This window comes from Spea bombifrons, chromosome 3 (genome assembly GCF_027358695.1).
Source record: "Spea bombifrons isolate aSpeBom1 chromosome 3, aSpeBom1.2.pri, whole genome shotgun sequence".
Lineage (NCBI taxonomy): Eukaryota > Metazoa > Chordata > Amphibia > Anura > Pelobatidae > Spea > Spea bombifrons.
Genome location: NC_071089.1, coordinates 26,770,091 through 26,797,178, shown reverse-complemented (window position 1 = coordinate 26,797,178; position 27,088 = coordinate 26,770,091). Strand labels below are relative to the sequence as shown.

General features: G+C 37.2%; 1 protein-coding gene across 5 annotated transcripts in view; it reads right to left on the bottom strand.

Moving 5' to 3' along the window:
* Nucleotides 1-4,424: 4,424 nt before the first annotated feature.
* The window catches only part of SLC8A1 (solute carrier family 8 member A1), a 199,281-nt gene continuing 176,617 nt past the window's right edge, over nt 4,425-27,088 (bottom strand). For all 5 annotated transcript variants that reach the window (XM_053460152.1, XM_053460153.1, XM_053460154.1 and 2 more), the window contains 4 exons: nt 25,483-25,613; nt 21,482-21,581; nt 16,019-16,294; nt 4,425-6,431 (listed from right to left, as the gene is read on the bottom strand). In XM_053460152.1, the coding sequence (XP_053316127.1) occupies nt 6,055-6,431; nt 16,019-16,294; nt 21,482-21,581; nt 25,483-25,613 (884 nt within the window). In that variant the 3' untranslated portion in view covers nt 4,425-6,054. The remainder of the gene's footprint in view (nt 6,432-16,018; nt 16,295-21,481; nt 21,582-25,482; nt 25,614-27,088) is intronic.

The following is a 27,088-nucleotide window of genomic DNA, read 5'->3' as shown; positions in this document are numbered from 1 at the left end:
TTGGCCAACTGAGTTGTTGGTAGGTATAGAGTTCTCCTAGTTCTAGTTCTAGACATCCTAGCTGATTCAAACAAGACAATGTAGTTTTCATTGGCAACCTTAGTAGAACATTTGTAAGAAAATACTACAGATCAGGCCTGGACTGGCCATCAAGAAACCAGACAAATGCTGGTGTCCGATGGTGTGTCCCAATTACTTATTGCTGCTTTTGCAGCAGCTTCTGTTCTTTAGTGTGTGGCCACTGGATAGATACACTCGGTCATTCAATGCAAAAGTGAAAATTGGTAGCATGCAGCTGCATATATCCAGCAGGCCCCTGCACATATGTCACTTTATTGGCCGTTGGCCTTAAAGTGCCAAGTCGACGTTAATGCACATGTCTTGTCCTTCTCTGGATCGATTGTCTTATGAGGAGTAAAAGAGGAGGGATGGAGACATTTTTTAGTCAATGTTTGCTCCTGACAAGTAGGGCTAGGTTGGGCGTTTTTCTTGAGCCCACACTTGCCCATGTATTTCTCCCGTTTTGTTGACTATACCATACAAAGAGCACAGTTGTAAAGGTCACATAATCCGTAAATAACTTATGATTCATTTTTCCGTTCTTCATACCAACATACAAAGATACATTAATGTTACACTGCATTTTTTTCTTGGCTTTTACTTTTGTTAGGTTGTTCATAACAATGACAACTCAACAATAAATAGAGACATTACCTGGTGATCAATCAAGCTATGTTTTATAATAAATTGAATAAAGAAAAAATAGCGTATAATGACAAAGAATTAAAAAAAAAAAACTGAAAATTAAAATGAATGCCGTGGAAATGTATTCTTTTTAAACAATTTGATTTTTCTCTAAACAATATTTCTAATTTGGAATGATAATACAACTAGGGCAATTATTTCGCTAAAAAGCCAGTTTAGTAGCAAAATGCATTTGCCCTGATAAGAAGACTCTTAAAAATGTCAAGGGATGGTATTTTAGTTTAGAGATTGGCAAATTGCGTTGTATTTCCTGTTCTCCTTGTTAAACCATCTTATTCAGATTTTATTTCCAAAGAATATCACTTCTACTGAAAGCAAATATTATATTAGTGAAGAATGGCAAATGTTCTGTATTTGCAAAATTTAAATAAACACTATGCTCGGCATACAAATGAATGTTTTTTTTTAATTTTCATGACAAATAAATCTATGGCCACTTTGTTCTTTCTTCAACCTGTAGATGAAATAAGGGTGTTGCATGCAGAACATGTACTAAATGATTGGTGAAAAATATTGCTGACAACAATTTCTTTTTTTTTTCTGTTTTATTTTTGTAAGCATGAAGGCAAAAAATGATAATAAAAATAAAATAAATGTGCCAATCGACAAAGAAAATAGATAATACATTCTATGTACAGTATCATGATATCACCAAGAAACCTCAGAGTTGTCTTTTATAGTGTGATGGCCTTCATTTGGATGTGAACCACTAATAATTATCACAGTATAAGTGTTTTCTTCCTACATTGGTGCACAAAACACACACATTTAAAAAAACAACAGATAAAATAATTGTTTTAATGTAATAAACTTGTACAACCTAAAACAAGAAACCCTGCATGTTGAGATATATTTAATAAAAACCCTCTCATTTAATTCCAGGCCCTAAAGCAAGGCAATAAGTACTGACTTGATCCCAATTCCTTACGAGCAAATGCCTGTTGACTTCTGTTGTTAGCGCAAGCGTGTTACATCAAAGCCAAAAAGTGAAACGTAAAATTCAATTTAGTAAAACAAAAGAAAAAAGTGCAATTTTGTGCTACGTGGGTTGTGTCCCAATAAGCAATCACTAACAATCAACAAAGTGCCAAAGTACATGCATTATTAAATTTGCTGCAATTTGCTATTGCCCAACACCATAAAATATACCGAGTTTATGATTTTTTTCATAGGATGATATATTTACATTATTTTTAAATTATTTCATCACAACAGGGGGCTAATGATTTTTTTTCCAATCCTTGCAGCAAATTGTACAAATAACAAAGCTTACAAGGTCTTGTGAAAAAAAAATATTTTTTTTAATATTAGATGTCTGACCATTAATGAATAGTAATGGCTCAGAGCCATAATGATAGATACTGTAATATCAAAAACATATACTAGTAAATCCCAGTAAAACAAGGTAAGGTAAATACCATTCTATAATGTGTTACACTACTTGTATTTGCCCAAATGAAAGGATACCGCACATATTTGCCACGAATAGAAAATAACAATAGTACCAGCTGGGAAGATACAATATGTTTTATGAGTCCACTTTACAATATAAACGGTCATGTTCACTAAAGTTGTCCATATGTAAAGTCCATGAAATATTTCAAGCATAGACTTCTACTTTGCTTTACAGAATTATTTTAAAAAGATATCATTAAGAGGTATCAACTATTATTAAGAAGTAATGTGTATTGTTTTACAATGGATCTATTAACATATACCAAACTGGGACCTTAATATACATTATTGTTATATAACATCCTTTACATTTAAGGACATTTTGCACTGTAAACTCCTTAAGTAGGTACAAAAAGAGCTATTAGTGGTAGTTAAAAAGTCTTGGGTAGTGGTGTCCATACGGTGACTCGAGAAACACCACGTGGCCAACTATGGAATGTGGTAGGTTCCCTGGCCTACCTAAAAAACTATATGCTTTACCATATTAAATAACTATTTTAGTTCTTTGCCTTCTGATATTTAATCATATATATCCCTACACATAAAAAAAACACTTGGGCAAAACTATTATGTGTTTTATTGATTATGGTCATTTATAAATCAAATGCATTTCCAGGAGCACCACAGTCTCAGAGACTGATTTTAAAACTCTTCAGCAAATTGGGTTTGTGCTAAAAAGTGTACTTTAATACTGCATCTTCAGTACCCAGGTTATTTAATTTGTATAGTATATTAAAAGATCTTATATTATTAAAATGAAGTTAATTAGTTTATATTGCTAAATTTAATGGAAAAAACATGCAGTCATATGCTCAGTGGTGTATTTATCTTTGCTGCCCAGGACAGCTAGAGGTGGAAGTGAATTATGGAGGGCTATGCTGACTCGGCACAGGCCTACATAGTGTTAGTGGGCCGATAGGGGAGATCAGTGAGCTCCCTTTTAACCGGCCCGCTAAACAGTGGTGCTGCAGTGAGCCTGATCCCTTATCCCTTAAGAGGGCGATTAGCTCCTTGTCACCCCCCCTGGACCTGCGGACCTAAACCTAGTCGGCATAGGCCAGAATACACCACTGCATATGCTACAATGTAAAGATAATGCTCTTCAATGTCTATGCATAATCCACAATTCTTACCAACTCAAAACATTATAATGGAAGGTTTTTATATACTTTAATACATCACCATATCCTTTGATTGGAATATGTGATTTATCAACATCTTTACATTAATTAGTGAATTAAATCAAAGTGCATCGCACTTGGTCTAGTTTATTAAATCTGATCCCTACATCATTAGTGTAATAAATGCTGTAATATTTGGACTATTTTCTGGCCAATGGGTTAATTATTGCCTATAAAATTGGGATGCACAGACTGTGATTCCACACAGTACATATTTATATGTTAATGGAGAACCCCCCACCACCACCACTGTTGCATAATTGATGCACAAGAATTTGAATATAAGTGTTAAGCCCAAATTAAATTCAATAATGCATGTTCAATGTTCCAAGTAGTAAAACTACATAACAAACATTTATGACAAAAAAGTATTGAGGTGTGAGGTGTAGCCCTGAGTTTGTGTTGAATCTAAAGTTGCTATGATGCTGACTGTGATAAATCTCAGATCAGAAAATGGGAAATAATTATTTTCTACTTAGATCTTTAGATTAGTAGTTTTTAATCCACAAAAATATTTTCATCATGCTTTCTTAAGAAAGAAAATCCTCCAAGCAGCTGGTGAATTCTCTTATCCTTTAAATATAATTTTTGTTATATTCCAGAAAACATCATGATTTTATTATATTAGTTCATGGTAGTGATCTAATAGGTCCTTTGAAATATCCTGTGGTGGAGTTAAAAGTGTTCCATAGGTGGCTATACTTAACATTTCAGACGTAGAATTTTGTCTACCTTGTGGCTACAGGTTTTTATGGCTCACTTCATTTGAATCTTCTGAGCCTTCTTGCTGAGGGATAGCTATGTAGTGAAACCCCCATTTTGATGTATGAGTGCTTGATATGATTAAAATACTTATTACGCTTGTGTGCTAGCTGTATGCGTGAGCTACTTGTGTTTCTGGGCTGTACTATATAGCTGAGCAGTTTGACTAGACGTGCACCCCAGGCCGAAACTCGCCAGTCTATCTCCATTTACTACAGACCTCCAAAAAAGCAAAAAAAAAAAAAAAAAAAAATAGAACTATTTATCATCACAATCAGCCATTGTTATTGTATGAAATTTAGCGTTCGGTCAGTAATGCATGAAGACAACCAAGGGGGTTATTGTGTTAAACACGTAAGATGAATATTTGCATGTCAAAGAACTCGCACTTTGGAGCCTGAGAACAGAATACGCCTGTACTTTAATTAGTAAGCAAAACAGAAAAGGAGTAGTAACCTTCCATTCAATTCTCCTTATATATCCCCTAAAGATCCAGTTTTAACTACATGACAAAGGTACTGCTCTTAAAAATGTAAAATCAAAAAACACACATCTTCATTATGGAGGGCAACATCTTATTGCAATGTATATCCCATTAGCTGCAATTTAGAAACCCATTTGCCATTTACTAATGATGATTTTAATTGAAATAAATACTTAAATAATGACTTAAAATCCTAGGCACGTATTTGGTATTGAATTATCTGTATTCAACTATGTTTACGCCCTGCAAGCCATCAATGGGGTGGCTTTGACTTTTTTTTTATTAATATGAGAGCTCTTGAGCCACTTAAGATACTGTTTAGAAAGGTTGTACTTAGTTCCCGTACCTATATTGTTTACAAAAACAAAGACCCACCCACCTTCCGAACACAAACCCAGAGTACGTAAGAAACAGAAAAAACTAAAAACACATTCGTGTCTTTCACATTCAATCGACATTAGTAAAAGGGTTATCACTAAGCTAGAGCATACACAAATATTTTTCATTCATGCACAGAGGTACAACTTTGCACAAAGACATTCCAGAACATGAGTATGATAATGGCGGAAAGTGCTCAGAAGACCAATGAGCAGACTTTCTGGAAGCGACTTACAATAAAGACAATATGTCATCAAGACCAAAATGGAGTTTGGTATACAGAGTGATGTTAGGTCAGGACAGCACAAACAGGAGATACTTTATGTTGCATGATGACTTAGGACAGGGCAGGATGCATGCTAATTACATTGCAAACAACCTGTTGGAGAGGAGAAGGCTACGTTTTGGTTGTTTCCCATTTAAGCATTTCTTTGTATGTGTCCACACATTTTTTTGGATAACAGGATATACAGCCAAGGAGTCATAGCAGAAAAAATATATACATATTTAAGCCTATGAACTCTTTTTTTGGGATATCATTGGTTTAGTATTTAGAAAATTTGGACTCATCCAAAAATGTGGACTCATCGGTATGTTGGACTTCATATGTCACAGACCTACTCTGAGATAACCAAGTTTCTCTTCAGGCACTCTACCCTCTCTCTCCCCAACCAACAAAAATAGTTACTAGTAATTCCGGCATCTTTACATTTTAACAAAAAGGACCATGTTGCATTCAGATTAGTCATTTCAAAAAATAAAAGTAGTCAAACATTTATAGCACACTGTTGTAGGTACAGTTGCAAAGATGTCCCTGCATCCATGCCTAATTCAACATGATGCCCCTGGGATAGAAACATAAGCTTGCTCCTACCCATTAAAAGGGATGCTCCTGCAGTCACACCCCATCAGCAGGTAATTGAAAATGGCAAATGTCTCTTGTTTTCCTCTGTTCAATATATATATATATATATATATATAGTTATATATATATATATATTTACCGTGTTGGAGTGTTTCTTTCTTTCTTTAGAAGCCTGGTATGTGGCAGTAGGCCTCAAGAGATGAGAAGAAAATGTACAAGAGCCACAGGAGGGTAAAGAGTGCTGATGTAAGAAGCTTGGCAGTCCGTGGGCCGCCCAGCTCACCACCGATTTCAGGTCGCCGTCTGTACAGCAGAACACCAACGTTTATGAATGCAAATATGGTGAAGAGAGTGACAGAGAAAGCTAATGTGCCGGGTTGAACTCTGAACTCCTGATCGTTGGCTGCATGGTAAATGGCAGCAATGGACCATGCCACTCCAATGCCCAGGAAAACATTCACTGCATTGCTACCAGTGACATTACCTATGGAGGCATCAGCATATTGATCTTGGGTGGCAGCGACTTTACTTGCAAAGGTATCTGCAAAGACAGAGAATAAATAATATTATGTTGCATGAAGGAGTCTTACCCTAACATTCGTTTACCTATATTTCATAGACTTATAACAAAAAAAGCTGGATAAGGCTTACACTGTGAAAAATGTGCAGATGGATACTTCTTTATTGCAGAAATGAGAACCTCAACCTGAGATTCCAAGCTCTAATAAGCATACAATAAACTACCGTATTTGCTCGATTATAAGACGACCCTGATTATAAGACGACCCCCCCAAAATCTGAATAAGAAAAAGCCTGAATATAAGACGACCCCAAAGGAAAAAAGTTTTACCAGTAAATGTTAATTCATGTAAACTATTTTTTTTAATAAAAGCTATGATTGAGAAAAATATTTTTTTTGCTTTTATTTCTTGTATTTTCCAACCTGTCCCCCAGTTACGCACATCTGCCCCCAGGCTTGCCACTCCAATATGGCACTGTGGCCCATGATATGCCTTTTAACCCTCTATATGCCACTGTGCCCCATGGTATGCCTTTTGACCCCCTATGTGCCACTCTGCCTCCAGAAATGCATTATACCCCTATATCCCATTCTGGCATTTAGGGGGTTAAAATGCATATTATGGGGCAGAGTGGCATATAGGGAGGTATAAGGCATTTCAGGAGGCAGAGTGGCATTAAGGGAGTTAAAAGGCATTGTATAGAGCACTCTGCCTCCAGAAATGCCTTATACCCCTATATGCCACTCTGGCATTTAGGGGGTTAAAAGGCATATTATGGGGCAGAGTGCCATATTGGGAGGTATAAGGCATTTCAGGAGGCAGAGTGCTCTATTAAATGCCCCCTTAACGCCACTCCAGAAATGCCCTATGCCCCCATTTAACAACACACACACACACACCCTATACCCCCATTTAACTAACACACACACACACACACACACACACACACACACACTCTCTCTCCCTCTCTCACCCCTCTCAGCCCTCTCTTACCGGTGCTTCCAGCCGGGGCAGCGGGTTGACGTCGCCTTCCGCTGCAGCCGAAAGGAGGTGGAGTTGGCAGCGGGGGTTTGTATGCGTCCGTCGCGTATACTTTCCCCGGCTGTCAGAGATCAGAGTTCCCCGCACCGGTAGGGCACCGGTGCGGGGAGCTCTAATCTCTGACAGTCGGGGAAGGTCTACGCGACGGACGCAGACAACCCCGCTGCTAGCCACACCTCCTTCCGGCTGCAGCGGACGTTGTCTGCGCGGATCGCGTAGACGTCAACCCGCTGCCCCGGCAACACAGCAGGAAGCACCGGTAAGTGTGTGTATGATGGGGGGGGGGTCGGGTGAGACAGGAGGATCCAGGTCCCCTGCAGCGGTGCGGGGGATCTGGGTCTTAGTCTCCTAATCAGACCTCTATTTGAGGTCTGATTAGAAGACGACCCCGATTAGAAGACGAGGGGTATTTTTCAGAGCATTTGCTCTTAAAAAAACCTCGTCTTATAATCGAGCAAATACGGTATATAGGACATCCAGAGGCTAGCAGAGAACCTCACCCATATTAAAGATGACCTTGATTGTGGACGCCAAGATATATTTAAAGGATGACAACAACTATGTTTTTTTTTGTTTGACTAGGGCCTATAGAAAACCAAATATGGGCTTCATTCCATTGGAAACCCAACAGAATGAACAATCCTGATCGATATCAAGTGACTTAATTCTGCTTAATTCCTATTAAATATGCAGTCATATAACGTTCAAAAAAATTGGATTACTGTTTTCATGAAAAATAAGGAAATGTCTAGAAATTTAAACTTAAACTTGGATTAGCCAACAAAACATTGCCATTGGAACACAGGAGTAATGCGAGTGATAAAGTGTGTCTCTATGAAGATATTCCATTAAAAAATGCAGCTACAACAGTCATTTACAATATTAACGATGTCTATACTGTATTTCTGATCCACTTGATGTTATTTTAATGGACAAAATTAGCTTTTGATTCAAAAACAAGGAAACATTTTAACGGTATTTCATATTAAACATTAAGATGTAACTTAACAACACACTAAATCATAAAATCATAATTTCCTTTTAATATATAACTGGTTGACCTACACAGTGTTTTTTGTACATTAAATAGTGCCAAAGTAATTTTCATTATTCTTGATATAGTTATAGTTACTATAAGTATGCTTGTCTTAAAGCCTTCAAAATATATCATGTGCTGCCTCAGTCTTGCTGTTGACAAGTTAGCAGAACTGCCCTGAATTTTCATATTCGCTTCAAAATTCACGACGCTTCCTGCTGCACATCACAACTAAAATATGCATTTTGTTTATGTTTGTGAAGCCTCCCGTGCCGTCTCACTTGGTTTCATTTTATTGCTGGCTGCTGCATTATTCCGTCTTCTCTGTATTGCAGCCAACAGAAAATAAGGGTTGCTAATGATAATTGTAAAATCATTTTGTGAAATAAACACGGTTTCCTTTTCTCTTTCCGCTGAAATTCTACCCAGTTCATGTGCATCATGGATTAACTGTTGTGCCGGGCTGGCATGTGTCATATGTTTTGGGGCTTTAAAGGGAATTATGCTGAGCCCTATAGGCTTGGAGTTGTCAGTCGGTTTTTAAACCAGACCTTCTGGGGATGTACTGGCAGGATAACTTTAACAAAAAAATCAGGAACAGCTGGACAGTGCCAGTTTGGCTGCACACGGTGTACTGTAAGTGAACAAATATACTAATGTATGAAGTGTAGTACTCAACCAAGTCATAGTCGATTATCAATAATAAATAGTGGGGTGTAGAAGGCTCAGTGGCTCCACATATGATCTTTGGTGAACATTTGCTATGGAGTGTGGGTCTTGTGAATTGAAAGAAGAAAAAAAAAAGATAGGAGTCCAAAATGTATCCTGAGGCACCCTTCGGTAAATAATTCATCCTCTATCAATCATAAGCAGCAGAAAACCCTAAAAGCTAATGCCACAAACAAAAATCTACATAGCTTTGTAACATTATGTAAATTTCATTTGTATAATCATGGTAACAGAGTGCCATATGATTTAAGTGCCATTTTATCCTTCATTTGATTGCGCTGTCATTATGTCAATATGACTAAAACGTAATGAAATGTATTGCATGTGTCCACAGGAAGCAACATAAATCTGTAGCTAATTTACGTTTTGCAATTTAAACTTTTGTCATTAAGAACAACTTGGCAAAAAAAAAACAAAACAAAAAGAACACATGTTGATCATCATTTCTCGCAAAACTGCCTGCAGACACATCTGCCCGACAAACAGTCTGTAGGTTAGGATATCATTGGTGGAAATGTGAAGATCATCTTTGCACAAGAAAAAAAATAATTCTGCTCTGTTTTATGCAGACACCAGATATTTAGAGCTCCCCCCTATGAAAAATGAGTGTTTACCTGATGTATGAATCATCATATCATGCTAGATATGAACATAGACAGGCAATCGTGCCAAATTTGCTGGGACAATCCTGACAACTAGACTGACATCCCAACTTTCTGCTTTCTAGACCAGTGTCACACTTGAATGTCAGATGGTCCAGATGTGCAACTCCTGAATCGGACAGCGATAGCGATAAGAGATAGAGTTTTGTGGACATAAATATGCCCCCCGTATTATTGGTGGCAGACCCGCATGTGCCACAAACCCTTAGTAGCCCCAGTGTCAGGAGCCAGAAGTTGGGTAGGACACGACAGAGTGTGGATCTATTAGAACTCTAAGATATCCAGAGGGCTATGACCATGAAGTCTCAAAATTCTTGTGCAGAACCTAAAAGTCTCAAGTTCCATTCATCTCACTGATGAAGAAAAAGTGAAGTTTAAAAAAAAAAAAATCAACAGGACAAGAACACGCTGTCAGCTTTCCAAATGCATTTTTCTGTTCACTGAGGAGTTCTTCACATTTCTCACGAATACCTATGTTTTCTCATTTAATTATACATATTGTATCCCTTCTTACAATCACTCCATGCTGGTGGACTGCTGGTTCCCTTTATAATCAGTGAATAGCACTTTTCCAGGATAGGGTATAATACAGGAGATCCTATTCATACAATGTGAAAAGGCTGTTATAAAAGCTTTAAAATGCTTCAAGTGTGATAAAGAACAATTCTCTATATTGTAAACAGTAACTTATTTGGGAAGCTAAAAGCATTTCATATAAGTCTTATTTTTTATTTTATTTTAGTGTTCCTGTAAGTGTCCCAATCTGAAATGGAAAAAAATAGTTTCACAGGAATAACGGACAAAGCATGTCTAGACTCATGTCTAGGAAAAGCCTTTTAAATAATTCTGAAACCGAGAATCAAATTTAGGAGCATTCATGTAATTTATTTTTGTATGAAACCCCAATGTTCCCTACTTAAAACTGTTGTGTCTAATCCAGCCCTCTTTCATTGTGTGGCACCGTAGCCTGTATAGTAGGTGTCCATGTAATGGGGGTTGCTGCTGGTTTTACTGTTGAAACCAGCTGTGAGTTGGAAACACACATGCATGGGGCCATCTGATAACATCCAAGCTTGAGTACTGCCCTGTATTTAAGGAGGATATGTAGTGGTACATATATATGTACACACAGTAGCGGAACTACCGGGGTCGCAGGGGTCGCGACTGCGACCAGGCCCTGCAGTTCTGCCAGTCAGGGGGGGCCCAAGGGGTGCCGAGCGGTCGTTTTCAGCAACCGCTCGACGCCCTTCTGTCTCCTCTGCTCCCTGCCGTGCCGCAGTGGTGGGAGCGTGAGGGGTCTGTCTCGGGTGCCAGCGCTTCACGCTGAGCGCCGGCATATGACGTCATATGCCGGTGCTCAGTAGTGAAGCCGCGCGCACCGGAGACAGAGGACTGCACAGTAAGTGACCTACAAAGGGGGACAGGGTAGATAGTGAGAAGGGGGGGTAGGGAGAGGGTAGATAGTGAGAAGGGGGGTAGGGAGAGGATAGATAGTGAGAATAGGGGGGGAGGGAGAGGGTAGATAGCCTGAAAAGAGGGGGAGAGGGGGTAGATAGTTTGAGAAGGGGGTAGATTGGGTTGGGGGTGGGGGGGTCCTTAACAGATTCTCACACTGGGGCCCTGAGGCTTCTAGTTACGCCCCTGTGTACACATATATACTGTATATATATATTCAGCTTTGGCTGAAATCAGTAATGCCTTTCTACCAAGAAAATAACAGCATATGGCATATGTACGTATGATTCATTTTAGAACATATGGGGATACCGCATACCGTTTTGAAAATGGATATATTTTTTTAACAGGATACGTTGCTATACTAAATCACCCCATGGATCTCTCCTTATAAAATGTGGAAACTAGGATTTTGGAATTAAATTGTTACCCATGGATGCTGTTTTAATGGGGTAAAAACAGTATATATCAGACACAGAAGACACATTTGTCCCTATCCTTTACGGTAGACTTGTCATCAGTAGGCACTGTATCAATCCAGTTTTCAACAGTTTACCATATGTTTGGTGGCTGCTTAAGTATAATAACTCTGATAGATAATTAAACATTGGAGATCCGGAAAGCGTATATGTTAGAATGCTTCGGATTTCTTATATATTACCGTCTCTTGGCAGACATAAAGCTCAACAGAAAACTGCTAGATTATGGCTGCTGCAACATCTAGATAAGATCCACCAAAATAAGAAAATATTTATAGACTAATGAAAATAACTTCCAGGCTATCTATTTTATAGCTGACTATAGCTGAGTGATAGAAACTTGATGATTGATTTTTGAGATGTGTACCTATGCTCAAATTGTATTATTATTATTATTATTATGTTATTTCATATTATTGGGTAATCAAACATGGTTTCTGTGGACTGCTGATGCATAGACCATCACTTGGATGATCCTTCTACATGTCAATGTGTGCTGTAGGACTCACGGAGTGAGGTTCTAACTAAAGGTGAATAGCAAGTTAGTAACCCCTGTGCATTTTAACATTAAGAAGGTAAGCTCCATCAGAAATTAACACTTGTGCATTTTCTTGCTGCTTTAAGAATACCTGAACATCATAAAAATACTTTTTGCTACTTTTATGCTACCCAGCATAGAAGCTCCGACACCACTCTTGATCCATTCTTCCAGTCAAAAAAAAGGGGGCCGATGTGTGACACAGATCTAACATTTCATTAAATAATATATTATTATAAGGAAACAGCAACTTAAGCAGGAAAGCATGTTTCCATTCAAGTAGTAGTATTGTCTGATCTATGAAATCTATTCACTTTATTAATGTCTGTTTCTATAACTGGTACTGGAACCACTGACCCATAGTGTCTTTGCAAGAGACCACAACTGAGAATAGCATTATGGAAGTGGCTGTCACGAGTACAAAAGCACATTTAAATAGTGATGATAACCATCACTGCTGCCTGAGGCGAATGTGCGCCTTATTAGAGGGATACGCTTGAGCACAGATATGAATACCACTAGAAGATGAAGAGAAAATAATACTATTGGCTGTCTCAGACAAATATGAGTCTTCCCTAATGAGGAGAAGATGCCTCTTCTTACCCCATAAACACCGTTCCCTTATTTGTATGGTCATAGGCAAGATATAATTAGCCCAATATGTGATTGGAGTTATGCTGTACCACTATAGATGTCCGGTTCAATATATAGTGATAGGAGTTACTGTGTATCACCGGCAATGTCTAGTACAGAAGTAAGTGATGGAAGTTAAGCCATACTACCGTCTATGTCTGTCTTGCTATATAAGAGATCCACTGAACCAATAAATAAATGAGGCAAGATTTTACTTGATTAAACATCTTCTTTTTGGGAAGGGTCGGCACAGTATTGACCTAGACTTACCATAAAGAAAATTCCTCTTTCTTTGTACGAAAGGTAAAACAACAAAAAAGGAAATCCAGACTGAGAGAACTATTTGGTTTATAGTAAGCAGTGCTGCTACACTATTTTATTTAGGAAAATATTTTTTTGGAACAACAAAACCTATCCACTGGTAGCTATTAAGGTGATATTAAGGTGGTTCTTGTACGTATATTCTAGAACCCATTGATCAATACCTCTTTTAGGTTCTGAATACTTAGCAAATGGTATAGGTAAAAAGCAAGGGTGGTGTTCTCAAAAATTGATGACTGTCTACAGTTTGTATCTTTTATAGAGACCCCCACATTGTAAATACAGACTTACAATTCATCATTTGTGTGGGGTTTCCATACAAAATCCTATGAGAAGTTGTCATTTCTAACAGCTGGTCTTATAACATGCTAAAGCAACTGGATGACTTTTTAAAGCTAAAGGGATTAGGTTTTCCTCTTGGCAAACAAAGGCATAAAAGTTTTATTGAGCTTCAGCTATTAATTCTTCGGAGCAAATAGGCTTATTATTCATATCCAGGTGACACTTTATTCTTATTAACATGTGCTACCTATGCACTGTTCAAACACCATTTAAATTAACAGGCAAATACTGGAATATTCTATAACAAAAGAGAGGATACAATATATCTGTAAATGCAGGATTAAGACATCATTTTTGTAAGAAAAAAGACGTAGCTTTAAAGTAAAGTCATTACTTAAAGAAAATTTTATATCAATCAGCAGAAGATTTTGTCAATTTGTTGTTATACGTTTAATATGTTTTGTAAGGATTTCTTTCACCATATTTCTACTTTTTTTGTTATTAAAATATTGTGTCTCAAAGCTTTTTCATCCTACTTTATACAAATGGACTTAACTTTATATCCCCCCAAAAAGTACATTATAATAAGATCAAGATTCTGGGATGTTATAATAGTGATATCTATAACACATCTAAATTAGATTTCATTTTAAAATATCCTAATATGCTAAAATAACATCTTGTTAAATAGATTTTTTAAGATGACACATTTCTCTTTAAGTGATAGATCAATTTTAATAGCCACTTCTATAAAAAGAGTAAAACCACCAAGAATGGGCAAACCAATCTTATTTTAATTCAATTTGATATTACCAGTTCACATGTGAATTTAAGAAGAGAAATTCACTGGATGGCAAGTTTCTGGTAGAAGTCATTTAAGACATTTATAATTTGATATTGAGTCTGCAGGAAATAATTTATTGAAGGGGGGAAATTGAATCTCAAGGTGGGATGGTGATTGAAAAAAACTGGATGTTTTAAATGTTTGTTTTTAGTGTTTTTCCTTCAATTAATTTTGAAATGGAAATTTTGTTACACGTCACTTAGATTTTTTGATAAATCTTAATTTATCTCTTGTTCCCTTTCATCCCCTAGAAAAGTTTTCAGCACTTAAAATCATATACACAAGGGAGTCCAAGTAACCAAATCAAAAGCCTACATACTTTGAGCCTTTCTGTGCATGTCAGATGTGTTTATAATGGCAAAAGTATATTTTATTTTACATGCAATGGACGTCACTATTTTACTTTAAATATTACCTACTAGATAAGCTCCCAAAATTGAAGGAAACCATCGTATATGGTGTCTGCTTATTAGCATTTTTTCATTTTTATTATTAAATGATATGGTAAAAAATATGAGGCAATGAAGAAATCTTTGAGGGAAGGGGCTATTGTTTTAATGATGAGAAAATGGAGGGCACTCACCCCACCTATACTTATTTTACAAGCAAACTTCCTCAGGAAAAAATATTATATCTAAAAGTAGCAGAATAGATGGCTGTTCTTCCAAATGTATTTTGGTAGGTTGCTCGGATACTTAGAAACTTCAAGCATAATGAATAACTGATTATTATAATATATGCACTAATATATAAATATAATAGATCTTTCTTTTCAAGTTCATGGATTATCCTTAAGATTTAGTCTAAAACATGTATTTGCATTTTACAAAGATACATACTTAACATTATATATCATATTCTTATAAGTTCTGTTGTTGATGGTTTAATATTTTTCATATGTCACAGACGAGAATTAGGAAGAGAAGATGTCAGAAATAGAAGTTTAAAAAAATGTCTAATGTACTATATATTTTTAATACGAAACAAACCCAAGAAACAATAAGATCATCTTCAGTGATATATGAAAAGTAGCTATCACAAAAATGAATCAAGTTTAAACATGAAAAAGCTAAATAGTTGATTTTTTGAAAATCATTCTTAGTTTATCTACTCAAGTAAATGTTTGTGATCTTAAATATGAATATCAATTAAGGTATCTGGGTTCCAGCTTTCCCAACTGGAGGCCAGATAAAGAAGTTAATGTCTCGCTGGCAAATTTTGAAATCACTTCATATACCATACCTTGGATCAGCAGAATTTGGGAACAGTAATAATGAGATTTATAGTCAATCTATAAAAACACAGAATCTGACGGCAGAGAGCTATTTGCTTCTTCTAGTGTGCCCATTTTTGCTGCAAAAAGCCTCAGACCTTTGGTCTCGTCTTAGATTTAGGATAGCCATGTGCCTATCCCAGGCATATTTAATTTGCCTCATTGTATCAGCCTCCCGTGAGGCTGTACCACTTATCTACCAACCTTTCAGTAAAAAAAAATCCTTCTATTCAATCTATAGTTCATGTCCGGCAGTTTAGCTAGCATAAGCACTAAAATGCACTTTTATACACAATTAGAGTACACAAACGCACCTGGTACAGAAGTTCCTAGAGCGACAAACACTACAGCGGTGACAGAATCCTTCAGCCCAATGGTGCAGCCAAAATGCGAAGCTAGATCCCCAATGAAGGCTGTCAGGAGGCCAATCATTGTAATAGACACAATAAAGCAGGCCCAACCATTCCAGTATTCGGTGGGTGGCACAAACGCAAACAGAACTTTCCAGAACACTGTCAGGAAATGCATCACGTAGTCAAAGCAGGATGGCAGTTTTTCTTCGCCACACTCGTCATCATCATCATCCTCTCCTGTGTTAAAAATAAAATCATATAATAATCATAAAAGAGGCATAACGTTAAACCATTTGTATACAGTGGAGATTTAAGTTACGTAACTAATCTGTAGATTTTAGGTTTTCTAAAAAGCAAATGAAGAAACACACCCACAAAAAACTAGAAAACAAAAAGGTTGAACATACAGAACACTAAAACTGGTGAACATTTTTCCAGTTTAGACCTTTTAACTGACCCTTAGCTGGGAAACTACTGCTGATTTTATTATACAGTATATATTTATATGATGCTATTATGTCCATTCCTCCACTTTCATTTACTTCCTATTCTCTCTCTCTTCTTTCCTCTCTTTTTCTCTCTCTTTTGATTCTATCTTCTGATTAAATAATATAACCATTTATAACCATAGAACCATTTTATACCATGTCAAAAATTCCTAAGCAATCTATATTTTCTGGGAATACAAATTGGGAATAAAAATGTTGAAAGGCTTTTAATACTACTGTGCATTCTGGAGCTCGAAACCTATAACGGACTGTGTCATCTTAAATAAACTGTGGTAATATTGCCAGGTACCCTTATGACGTCATTCTAACTCCAATTTTTATCTACATTTACAATAACAATATAACCTATACAAGATACATGTATATAATGAATATATTATAACACAACACTATCTACAAAGGCATGAGCTGGACCCGTGGAGGATCGCATAAGTTGAGCCTCCCTTTAGCAGATCGAACTACCAAAAATACCACAATGACTGCGTGCCAGAGGAGAAGTCACACTAACTTCATCTCTGGCTAATGTTGTTCAACTCAGGGCCAGTCTTAGTGTCAGCTTCATGGGGCACCTGGACCGAGAGGAGGGTACTATTATTCACTCCAGAAAATGTATTGAAGTAGGTCTGGTGCTGGCCAGGAGTACAACTGATGCCTCCAGAATGTGTGTGGGGCATGCAAATAATACTAGGCCTACACTGTATAAAATGACATGGCACATGTGTGTGTCACGGGCAGCAAAGAGCCATCTTGCATTGAGTGGTATTTGGTCAGGGACTGGCCCTTCCTCCACTAACATCTTTCCACTAAGAAAGCAAGCCCATACAGGCCTACCAAGGCCTATCAATCTATTTGCTGCCCAGCAAATAAAAACATGTATTTGTCCCATACATTCCTTTTATCAAAGGTGACAATCTCATTGCTTTCTAGTAATTTCTACTTTGATCTTTTTGTGACCTGACTTTTAAGCTGTACATTTGTGTTTAAAATTAAATGTACACTTGACATTTTCATCAAGAAGTTGTCACACATGAACATATCTACTTACTGTTAGTCACATTGTATGGCAACTTATAAAACTATTGATTTTCTGAACTATCCTCTCGTGTATCATTACTTTTCTGACTTTGTTTTTGATTAGATATGTGTGATGTGCTTGATCAAATGGCACTTTATTAAAATTATTAAGCCATGGACCTTTGCTAACTAATTTTGGTAGCGCCTCCAGTAATAAAAATGTCTGTTGATTTTACCCATTCCAAGAAGAGTTCATTGTACAATATCTTACTTAGATTAGAAGGCATATGCATCTGATTAACAATAAATCTGCAATCAAGCAAGAGGAGACATTGTTATAGAGCTGAAAATCAACAAATACTATTTCACTACTGGTGGAATTCATTAGCTTGGTTCTCCTTTATGAAAACAACAGCGAGCCAAGCCAATTTAATATTTTGGGGGTTTTTTTAGCAACGGGAACCACATATTTTTTTGAAATAAGAGTGAAATATTTCACATCCTAATATCATACAATGAAATGTAATAGAACATAAATGTTTTCTGGTCACAAAGACCAGATGAACTTTCAGGTCTGATACATCAAATTTGTAACATATGAATTATGCATAAAGGTGAAAAGGTGCATGCATGATCAAGTGCACAGTCTGCTGGGCTCCAAAATACAGTACATATGTATAAATATGCACACAGACAGAAACACAGAATCTGACATCAGATTAGAACCATAGAAAACAATGTAATGTATCTACTAAAAAATTAAAGCTGAGTCAAGGTTGCAGTCTATTTGAAAATGGGTGTAAATGCAACAATGCCTTGACAAGAACAGTTGATGAGTGCAATGTGTTAACAAAGAAGACTTAAAATGTGAAATTCAAACCACATAACTTAGCTCCACTACATCTTAGCTTTTGGTAAACATCAAGGACAGTTGAGTTAGCTCTGTAAACTCAACTGAGGACCATATCTGAACAATCTCTGGGCTGGACCTGGATTCTCTGGATGAGGCCCTTTTTTCTTGTGTTCCTCTGACACCCAGCCTGTAAAGGTTGTCTGGTGCTGGCGCCAACCCCATTTCTTGAGTAACCCCATCACTAACAAAGCCACTGCCCCAAAAGAGTGAGATCTTTGTAGTCTAACCTGGGCAGGTTACCAATGAAAAAGACCAATGAACAGACCTCTCTGTCTGCATAAAATGTCCTGCACAACTTCGTGAAGGGTTAAACAATTAAGCAAGTAGGAATGGAAATAATAATTTAGAGGTTTTGTGGTTAACATTGGGGCATATTTATATTTTAAATCTTTATACGATTATTATATTCATGGTCAGACTGGGGCAGCACAAATTTAGCCTAAAATTTTCTTACCATAAAATAAAATACCAAAAAAAATAATACATCTCTCCAAAAGTAATCCCTTTAGGGAGTGATTAATTTGGCTTGTGTTGGATTGAGCAGGAGGATGTATATGGGCTTTGGGGATAAACTGTCATAATCAGGATTGAGAGGCAGCTGGCAACATCTGCACCGAGAGTCACAATTAAGTTAATCACAAAAAGAAATGGAGTATAATAAAATGAAAAATTGCTAAGAGCTCAGCCCAAGTGACCTCAAAACAGTCTCTGCAGGCCCAGTGACACTGAATGCCATGTGCCATCTCAAAATGCACCAGGACGATGCCCTGCGGCATTTGCCTTTGATGACTATAATGTAATTTGAATCTTTAATTGAAAGAATCCACAGGAGACTAAACAGAACATCTGACACTTAGAGAGGCATCAGTTACTGTCCTTCAACTATGAAGGCTCAAGTTCACAATCATACTGCAGAAATCCAAACAGCACTTCTAAAATAATTTGTTGAAAGTAAGGTCACCTCATTAGGAAATGCATCATTAGTGATAATGAGAAAACAAAATCAGAGTTCACATTTCTATAATGTCTCGTTGGCACTGATTCTGGTTATGCAACACATTCATTCATTTATATACACACATACAATACCCCTGCATAGTAAAACCTGGGATTTATTGGCTGCTATCAGAATGTGTGTGCTTTTCATTTAGTTAGTTTATGCCTCCATATTTAAGGTTCTGCTACCTACAGCAGCACCTGATATGCTGAATTCAGGTGTCCCTCCAGCTGTATTTACTAATTCGTCTGTAATTCAATAATCCCCACGTTGAATTTTAATCAGTAAATATGCATTTGGTGTCTTTGGAGTAGAGCCCTGCGCGTTTTCCTAATCCTGCTTCCACCCTGAATGTCTGACCATTACTGCCCACTCCCGCAATGTGTGAGTTCCACTCCCGCCCGCTCCCGCAACATATGTGTCCAATCTCGCCCGCTCCTAAAAATATCATTCACAAACATTCATTCACTCATTCATATACTCATTCATTCCCTCATTCACAGAGATAGTTCATACAAACTCCCCCACCCCCTTACCTGAACTTCAGATTTCCCGCGCACTCTCGCATGGCTGCCTTTGCGTTGCTCGCACACAGAGTCTTTTCTCTTGTCCCGCCCAGCGGAAGCAGGAACGGAGCAGAGTCATGCAACATGACGTAAATTAACATGAATCTGCTCGGTTCTTGGGTGGAAGAAGATACGCTGTGTGAGAGCAACGCAAAGGCAGCCTTGCAGGAGTGTGGGGGACTACTGGGACCTGCAGGTACATTGTCTGACCGCCCACTCCCACCCACAACACCCAAAAACCGCCTGCACCAGCAAGTTTTTTGTCCTCTATTTTGGAGTGAACATATTTGTACTAATCCTCTCTGCTATGGAAACTGCATCTTTCTTCTTTGGAACTAGAATGTGCTATTAACATTGGCTATTACAGCTCAACTAAGACATACTGAATGGAGAAATGGTGCCACCACAGTTGTATTTAATAATACTACTGAGCGGTACATATGTTATGATAAAGTACTGTACAAGCATAGGATCACCTAGGACGAATGATTTGTTATCATATTATAATCTACCAGCTTCAGCCACTATCTGAGAATTCATTCATTGCACTGAACATTTCCATAGGTTCTTTAATTCAAGGTAACTTTCACATTAAGTGGGCATTAAGTGGGCTCTTAAGTTCAGCCACCTATGAAATTAAAGAAAACCAAGCTTATGGCAGTTGCTTATGAGCAGGGAATTTCCGATAATGTTGATTCCATTGGTTATTTTATATCTATGCTTAGTTTACTTTGCAGTGGCATACTGTAAACACACTATAATTATACTATGGTTATGAGTTGGGGCTTGAAATGTGTACATAACGTACCTACAAAGTTTTAATTATTGTAGGATCACTGACATAACCACCAGCCAATAGGTTGCTCTGATTAGAGATTTGAGGAGAGAAAGATGGGTCTTTTATAGTTAAACTAATAATAAAGCATTTAAAGTTTTATTTATTAAACATTATTCTTCTGTTAACTTCAGATTTTATGTACTAGTTTATGTACAGAAAAGAGAGAATTATGAGAACCCCCAAAAGTATGGCACTTTGCCCAAACCTATGTTTTCGTAGTAATGTGGGACAAGGTCTTTTTTTATTTAATTATCATTTGTGTTAATTTGGGTAAATGTCTCCTTTTGATAAAAATGATATATTTTTTGACCAGTGTGGGAACTTAACATTCCTATTAGTGCCACAAGACATTTCTAATGCAATTCTAAAGAAAATCTACTGTTGAAAGAACACTGTTGAGCATAGCCACCTGGTTATGCTTTCAGTGCAGCAGATACCTCAGATGATCAACAGATGCATATTTTCTACAGCTAACTCAATTTAACTCCTCGTCTCAATCTCAGCTCATGTCCTAACGGACACTAAAGACAGGGGTTGTCAGACAGAAGCTGAGACATATACATATCACAAAACATACAGGAACTTACCGGCACTGACAGTGATAGCTTCGATGAATTGCTCTCTCCAGCTGTTAGTCCCAACCACTAGGGCAAGGTTTGTCTTTTTAATGAGTTTGTCTACAGTGCTCTGTGAAGACAGAAACAGAAGAGTGGTCGTGTCAAACGCATATTGCAACCAAAGGGCTAACAATGGGAAACATATGTTTTTGAGACAAAAATAATAATTTGTAACTATTTGGCATTAACAATCTAAAATGTTTGCTGTCACAAAACCATGACTTTGTTGCAAAAAAACCCCAAATGTTTAAACTTAATTACATACAAAAGGGAGATCTAGTTGCAACTAATGTTTACAGTAAATTGGCATTGCTGACAAGTCAGTGGTATTAAGGGGATGAGGTCCCAGTGAAGTGGTGGTAGTGGGACCGGAAGTGAAAGTGTACCAGACGTTGTCCCCTTTTTAAAGCATTGCTCGTCCCCATGGTTAATGGTGCCTATCATCCTTGAAGAACTGTGTAAGCAGCTCCCCCTTTTCCTGCAGACTTCCCACTACAAACCCAGAAGAAAAACTGGAAGGGGACCCTCAATGACATCAACACACTAGTCAGGTTCCAAGGTCATGTTTACAGCGGGGCCGACAATCCACATACACATTTTATCCATGATAAAAAGGCGGCATGGAGTCTTTTATACAATGTAATGAACCCCATGGATGTATTGTCTGTTGTTGTTTAGATGCAATTTCTGCAATTTTAATAACCAGGCAGCTGGTTTATATGTAAATAATGTAGCCAACTTTTGTGAGGCTAGAGTAACCACCTGACATTAGACAATTAAAAACAGACAAGATTGCCGAGCCACATAAATCCATGAATTATTAATATGCTTTTCATGAAAGATTCAGCAGCCAAACGCATTTATGCAAAGACATGTCAATGCCATATTCTCTATAAAATGATCACTTTGCGCAAATTTTTATTCCCAATCAATATTTTTTGTTCAATGAAATGGATGACTACAGAACAAGAAGCCACATTTATGCTTTACACTAAATGGATTGTATTATTTACAACAAACCATAAACAGATAAAAGGCAGACCCAATTAAAGTGATATATTAAGTGCTGAAGTGACCACCATGCATTTCAAGATTTGTGTTAAAACCATAAACATACAAGTAACGTCATGTTGACAGCTGCTTGTATTTATGGCCATAATGATAACTTACATAAGAGACTACTAACTGGATCTTTGTAATGTACTTTTCAATTACCCAAGATAACTAAGTTCCCTTACTCCAACCAGGTAGCCAAAATGACCTTAAGGATTCCTCCCAACATATGGCAGCCTAGTCCAAGATGGCGGGGACTTGGCTCTTCAGAATGTATGAATGCCAAGTGCCATGTAAAGAACATGTGCAGAGAGTATATTACGGAACACACACATGAGCAGAGCCCCGATTATCTTTTATTGTAGTCATAAATAGGATACTAGATACTAGATGTGTACATTTAATGGATTTATCATGTACCCCTACTTTGTATTGGTGTTTCATGGATGCAAGATCAGTTTACAGCAATTGAAACTTTTTATGCTATCCAGTATTTTAGGTGATTTAACTGCTATATTTGCAATTAATCAGTGACATTGAGGCTTGATTTGACATATGAACACAAACACTTTGATGTCAAAGTGGCAGATAATGCTTTGCATTCAAGTTGATTACATTGTTATTCAAAATCACATCATAAAAAACAGTGAAACTGCTTATATTAACAGAAAAGCCACTTAAGGGTGGCTGATTTTAAATTCATAGGGAATAGACCAAATAAACAACTGCAATACTTAACCGTATGTACTCTAATAATGCATTGAGATCACTTCTAGTGCAAGTACAATAGCAACCATTGTGATAAAGGTAGAGAGTTGTACCATGTTAGCTATAGAAAGAGAGAAAGCAAATCTGGTAAAGACGATACCTTTATTGGCTAACTGACGTATAAGCTTCCAAGACTATAGGTCTAAGTAATATGCCTGAAGAAGAGGCCTGGATAGTACTGAAAGCTTGCAATCCATTTTACATCAGTTAGCCAACAAAGGTATTGTCTTTACCAAAATAGCAACCAATGGAATACTACACTTTTACCATATAAATAAAACCACTGCTAAATATGAAACCACTGACTTTGGTTGAGTATCAAAATGGTATTATCCTGTTTTCATTTCTCTTTCCCTAAAAAATAAATTATTTATCAACAATTAATAGCTCATCTGTTAACCATATTCAACCAGCTACAATCATGTAGTCTTGCGTGTTGGACAGGAAGAAGACACAACGCCAGAATATCCTGTAGTGCTGTTGCCGTTTGAAATTGTTCTCCCAGGTATATTACTTTCTTATCAACAAGAAACAGCTGGGAGATACAAGATTTACCATCCAAACACACAGTGTCTACCAGACCTTAGAGATGTGCTAGCTGGTAGAGCTTCAACTGTACCTTTAAAGGGTTAAAGACCACTAACTCTGCTATTTTACCTATTGTTCCATTAACAAAAAAGCACTCACTCCAATCAATACTATTGTTTTGCTTTCACTATAAACAGCTACGCTACAGAAAATTATTGCTTTGTCCGTTCTGTCTTTACTGCCTTTGTTGGCAAAAGTGTGACAATAAAATATCAAGGTTACTAAGCAATTATTGCACGATGGATTTTTTTTTTTTTTGCCCTCTTCTCTTCTCTGACTTTAACAAAGGTTAAGGATTAGCAGTCACCCTTGGGCTCGTCCACAGTCACTCAGTGATGAAAAGATACGTAAGACTAACACAGAAATGTATTTGCAGCAGCAGGCAACTGGTATCCTACGGTGATACTCATCATTATATTACAGCGCGTGACCATCGAGGAGGTAGCATGGCATACAATTTTCATGCTGGCATGAATTTGGCCTTGACAGCCAGAAAGATACGTAAGGTCACAAGAAACTCAACGTCCCAAGCAGCTCAATCATTCTCCTGCTTTCCTGCCTAGAATCGCTGATGGCAAAGGAACGGTTTTCTTGTTTTCTAGGAACCAGACAATAGTTTTGATGGGGGCCCCTGGGTGCCCGGTAACGAGTATAAAGGGAGAAAGCAAAACTTTTGTTCTGGAGCCCAGCAACTGAATTGTAATGTGTTTCTGGCTGCTGCGCCAGCATTGGGATTAAGCAATACGCTCTCAACTGTTAAAAAGCATTCTCCGCACTGAACTGCAATTCCCTCCATGTCTCACAGCTAATCTGCTTCATGCTTCCTTAAACTTGAAGACATTTGTCAAGCACTAGCTTAACTCCCTGCAAATAATGCTCAAAACAGCTGTTGATGTTATAGGAAATCAGCATGGCAATCATAAAGCAGGTAGGCCTAGAGTCCTATCACCATGCTACCCGTGTGGACTATGGCACTCATGAAACATTTAATTGGCATTTCACCTGTTCCATGGACTTTGTTCAAAGTTGTGTTTAATATTAAACTATCGTGTGCAAAGGATATGCAAAGCTGTGGTCCAATACTAGACCTTTAAGGCCCAAAGTCTCCTATATGAGACCTACTTTCTAGCCTTCAGGGAAGTTTAGCTGTATGTGGTACACTACACCAGTTATATTAACTACTTTCTACTAATAAGTGAATGCTGTAGGCCAGTATAAAATAAATATATTATGTGCATGCATTGAGCCATATCTGTCTGATGCCAGTAACTATAAGAGTAATGAATGTCTGTGTATTAGTGGATTGGTTGCCATTAATTGAGTGGAGCTTCTCTCTTAAGTTCAGCTGTTGAGTGAATTCTGTTTTATTCAGTTCTGTTTACTAGAGGTTTTGGGAGATTTAGCTAACTGGCAATTCTAAAAAACTAGAATTTTAAATTTGGCTTACAACCCTAGGAAAGGAAAATTAATTTAGTAAACACACCCATCAGAAGTTCCTGACATATTGGAGCCAACTATATTATTCTAGAATTAGAAACTCAAAATTATAATGCAAGCAATACCTTGAACTCGTATGATTCTTCGATAATGATTTCAAGTTTTGTATGTTCTCCAAGAACAGGCCGTCCCATTTCTGCAATACGACGCTCCTCTTCCTCCTTGCTTGTCAAAGGATGTTTGTCTTCATTTTCCTCTGCAAGCAAGACACCAAAAATTCATCATTGTTAAAATTTTGGCTCTTCAAAAATACCAATTTTCTTAGACAGTAATAAAAGGATTTTGGAAGACAGTAATAAAGATTACACATAAGCGCATCCATCAGAGATGCCACTACAGAATCAATGCTCTACTATAAGAATGTATCATCCTAGGTTTTTTGAAAATGAAATATCTTTAGTTGTTGAATATTTTCATTACATGTTTGCAAAAACACAATTCAGCACTAATAGCCTCCTGACTATCCACTGACTTTGGTTTAAAGGAATAATCCAATTATACAATTTCCTCATATTGATTATAAGTTGAAGCCACTGTGAGCAACTGGAGATATTCTGCACTATGAATTCTATAAACCAACATAATGTTCAGATGTTCTCTCTAAGCCTTAATGATATTTTAATTATTCATCCATTCTAATTAAAAGTTACAAAATTCCATAAGAGCTGATATTAACGATTGGATGTGTGCTTCCAAAGCAAATGTATCTAAAGCAAAAGATGAAATACACGCTACATGTAGCACAAGAACCATGTTACGCATCAAAGCCCTAGTGTCCCAAATTGTCCCACCAGTGAGGAATGTATATTGCATTACTTTGTAAGTACTTTAGTATGTATTCATTAACCTGTGGAGGGGGGGATAAAGTACTCACCTTTTGAAGAAATGCCACCTGTGGTCCTGTTTGTGCACCACTTTTGGCTGTTTGAAGCAGGTTCACAAGGGGTCTCATAGACACCCTGCAATTCTTGGACAAGCCAGTTCAGGAGCTGGCTGGTGGTGAGTATAGAACGCATGTGGTTCGGCAAACAGATGTCACAGACGGAGAACACATTCAACAAGCACATTGGCTGGGTGGCAGGGAATGGGGGAAAATGCACAGGGAGATCATGGAGAATGGGGAAGAAACACTCCTTTAAGGGAGTCACTCAGCTATTATGTGCGTCAAAGTTCATATGACAGCTGAAGTGTGCTTTAGATATTGTGATCACGTTTCTTCTCTGCCATTAACGAACTTGCCAAAGAAAAATATAGCCAGAGTCTGTCAAAGGCTCTGACACATCAATAATGTATTATTCATTTGCTACCAATATTTTTTCTGGAGGGGGCAGGGAGACAAAAGCAATGATTTACCGGTATCTCTTCCTCGTCTTTTTTTATATATTTATTTTATAAAGATTCACTACATTTTCAGCACTGGGAATTTAGCAAGAAATAGATTTAGAAAAAATGCTTTTAAGTTAAAATTTATATAAAAAAAAGCTCAGGGCTTAAAGTATGAATAAGTAGAATAAAGTCCACGTTTTAAAAAAATATGAAAGGACAAAATGAAAAGAACATTCTTTAATAATAACAGCTAACCCTTGAAATATTAATTATACAATTAGAATATATTTTATTTAAAACCCACTATTTCAGTTCATTCTGTTACTAGGCAAGATTTCCATCACA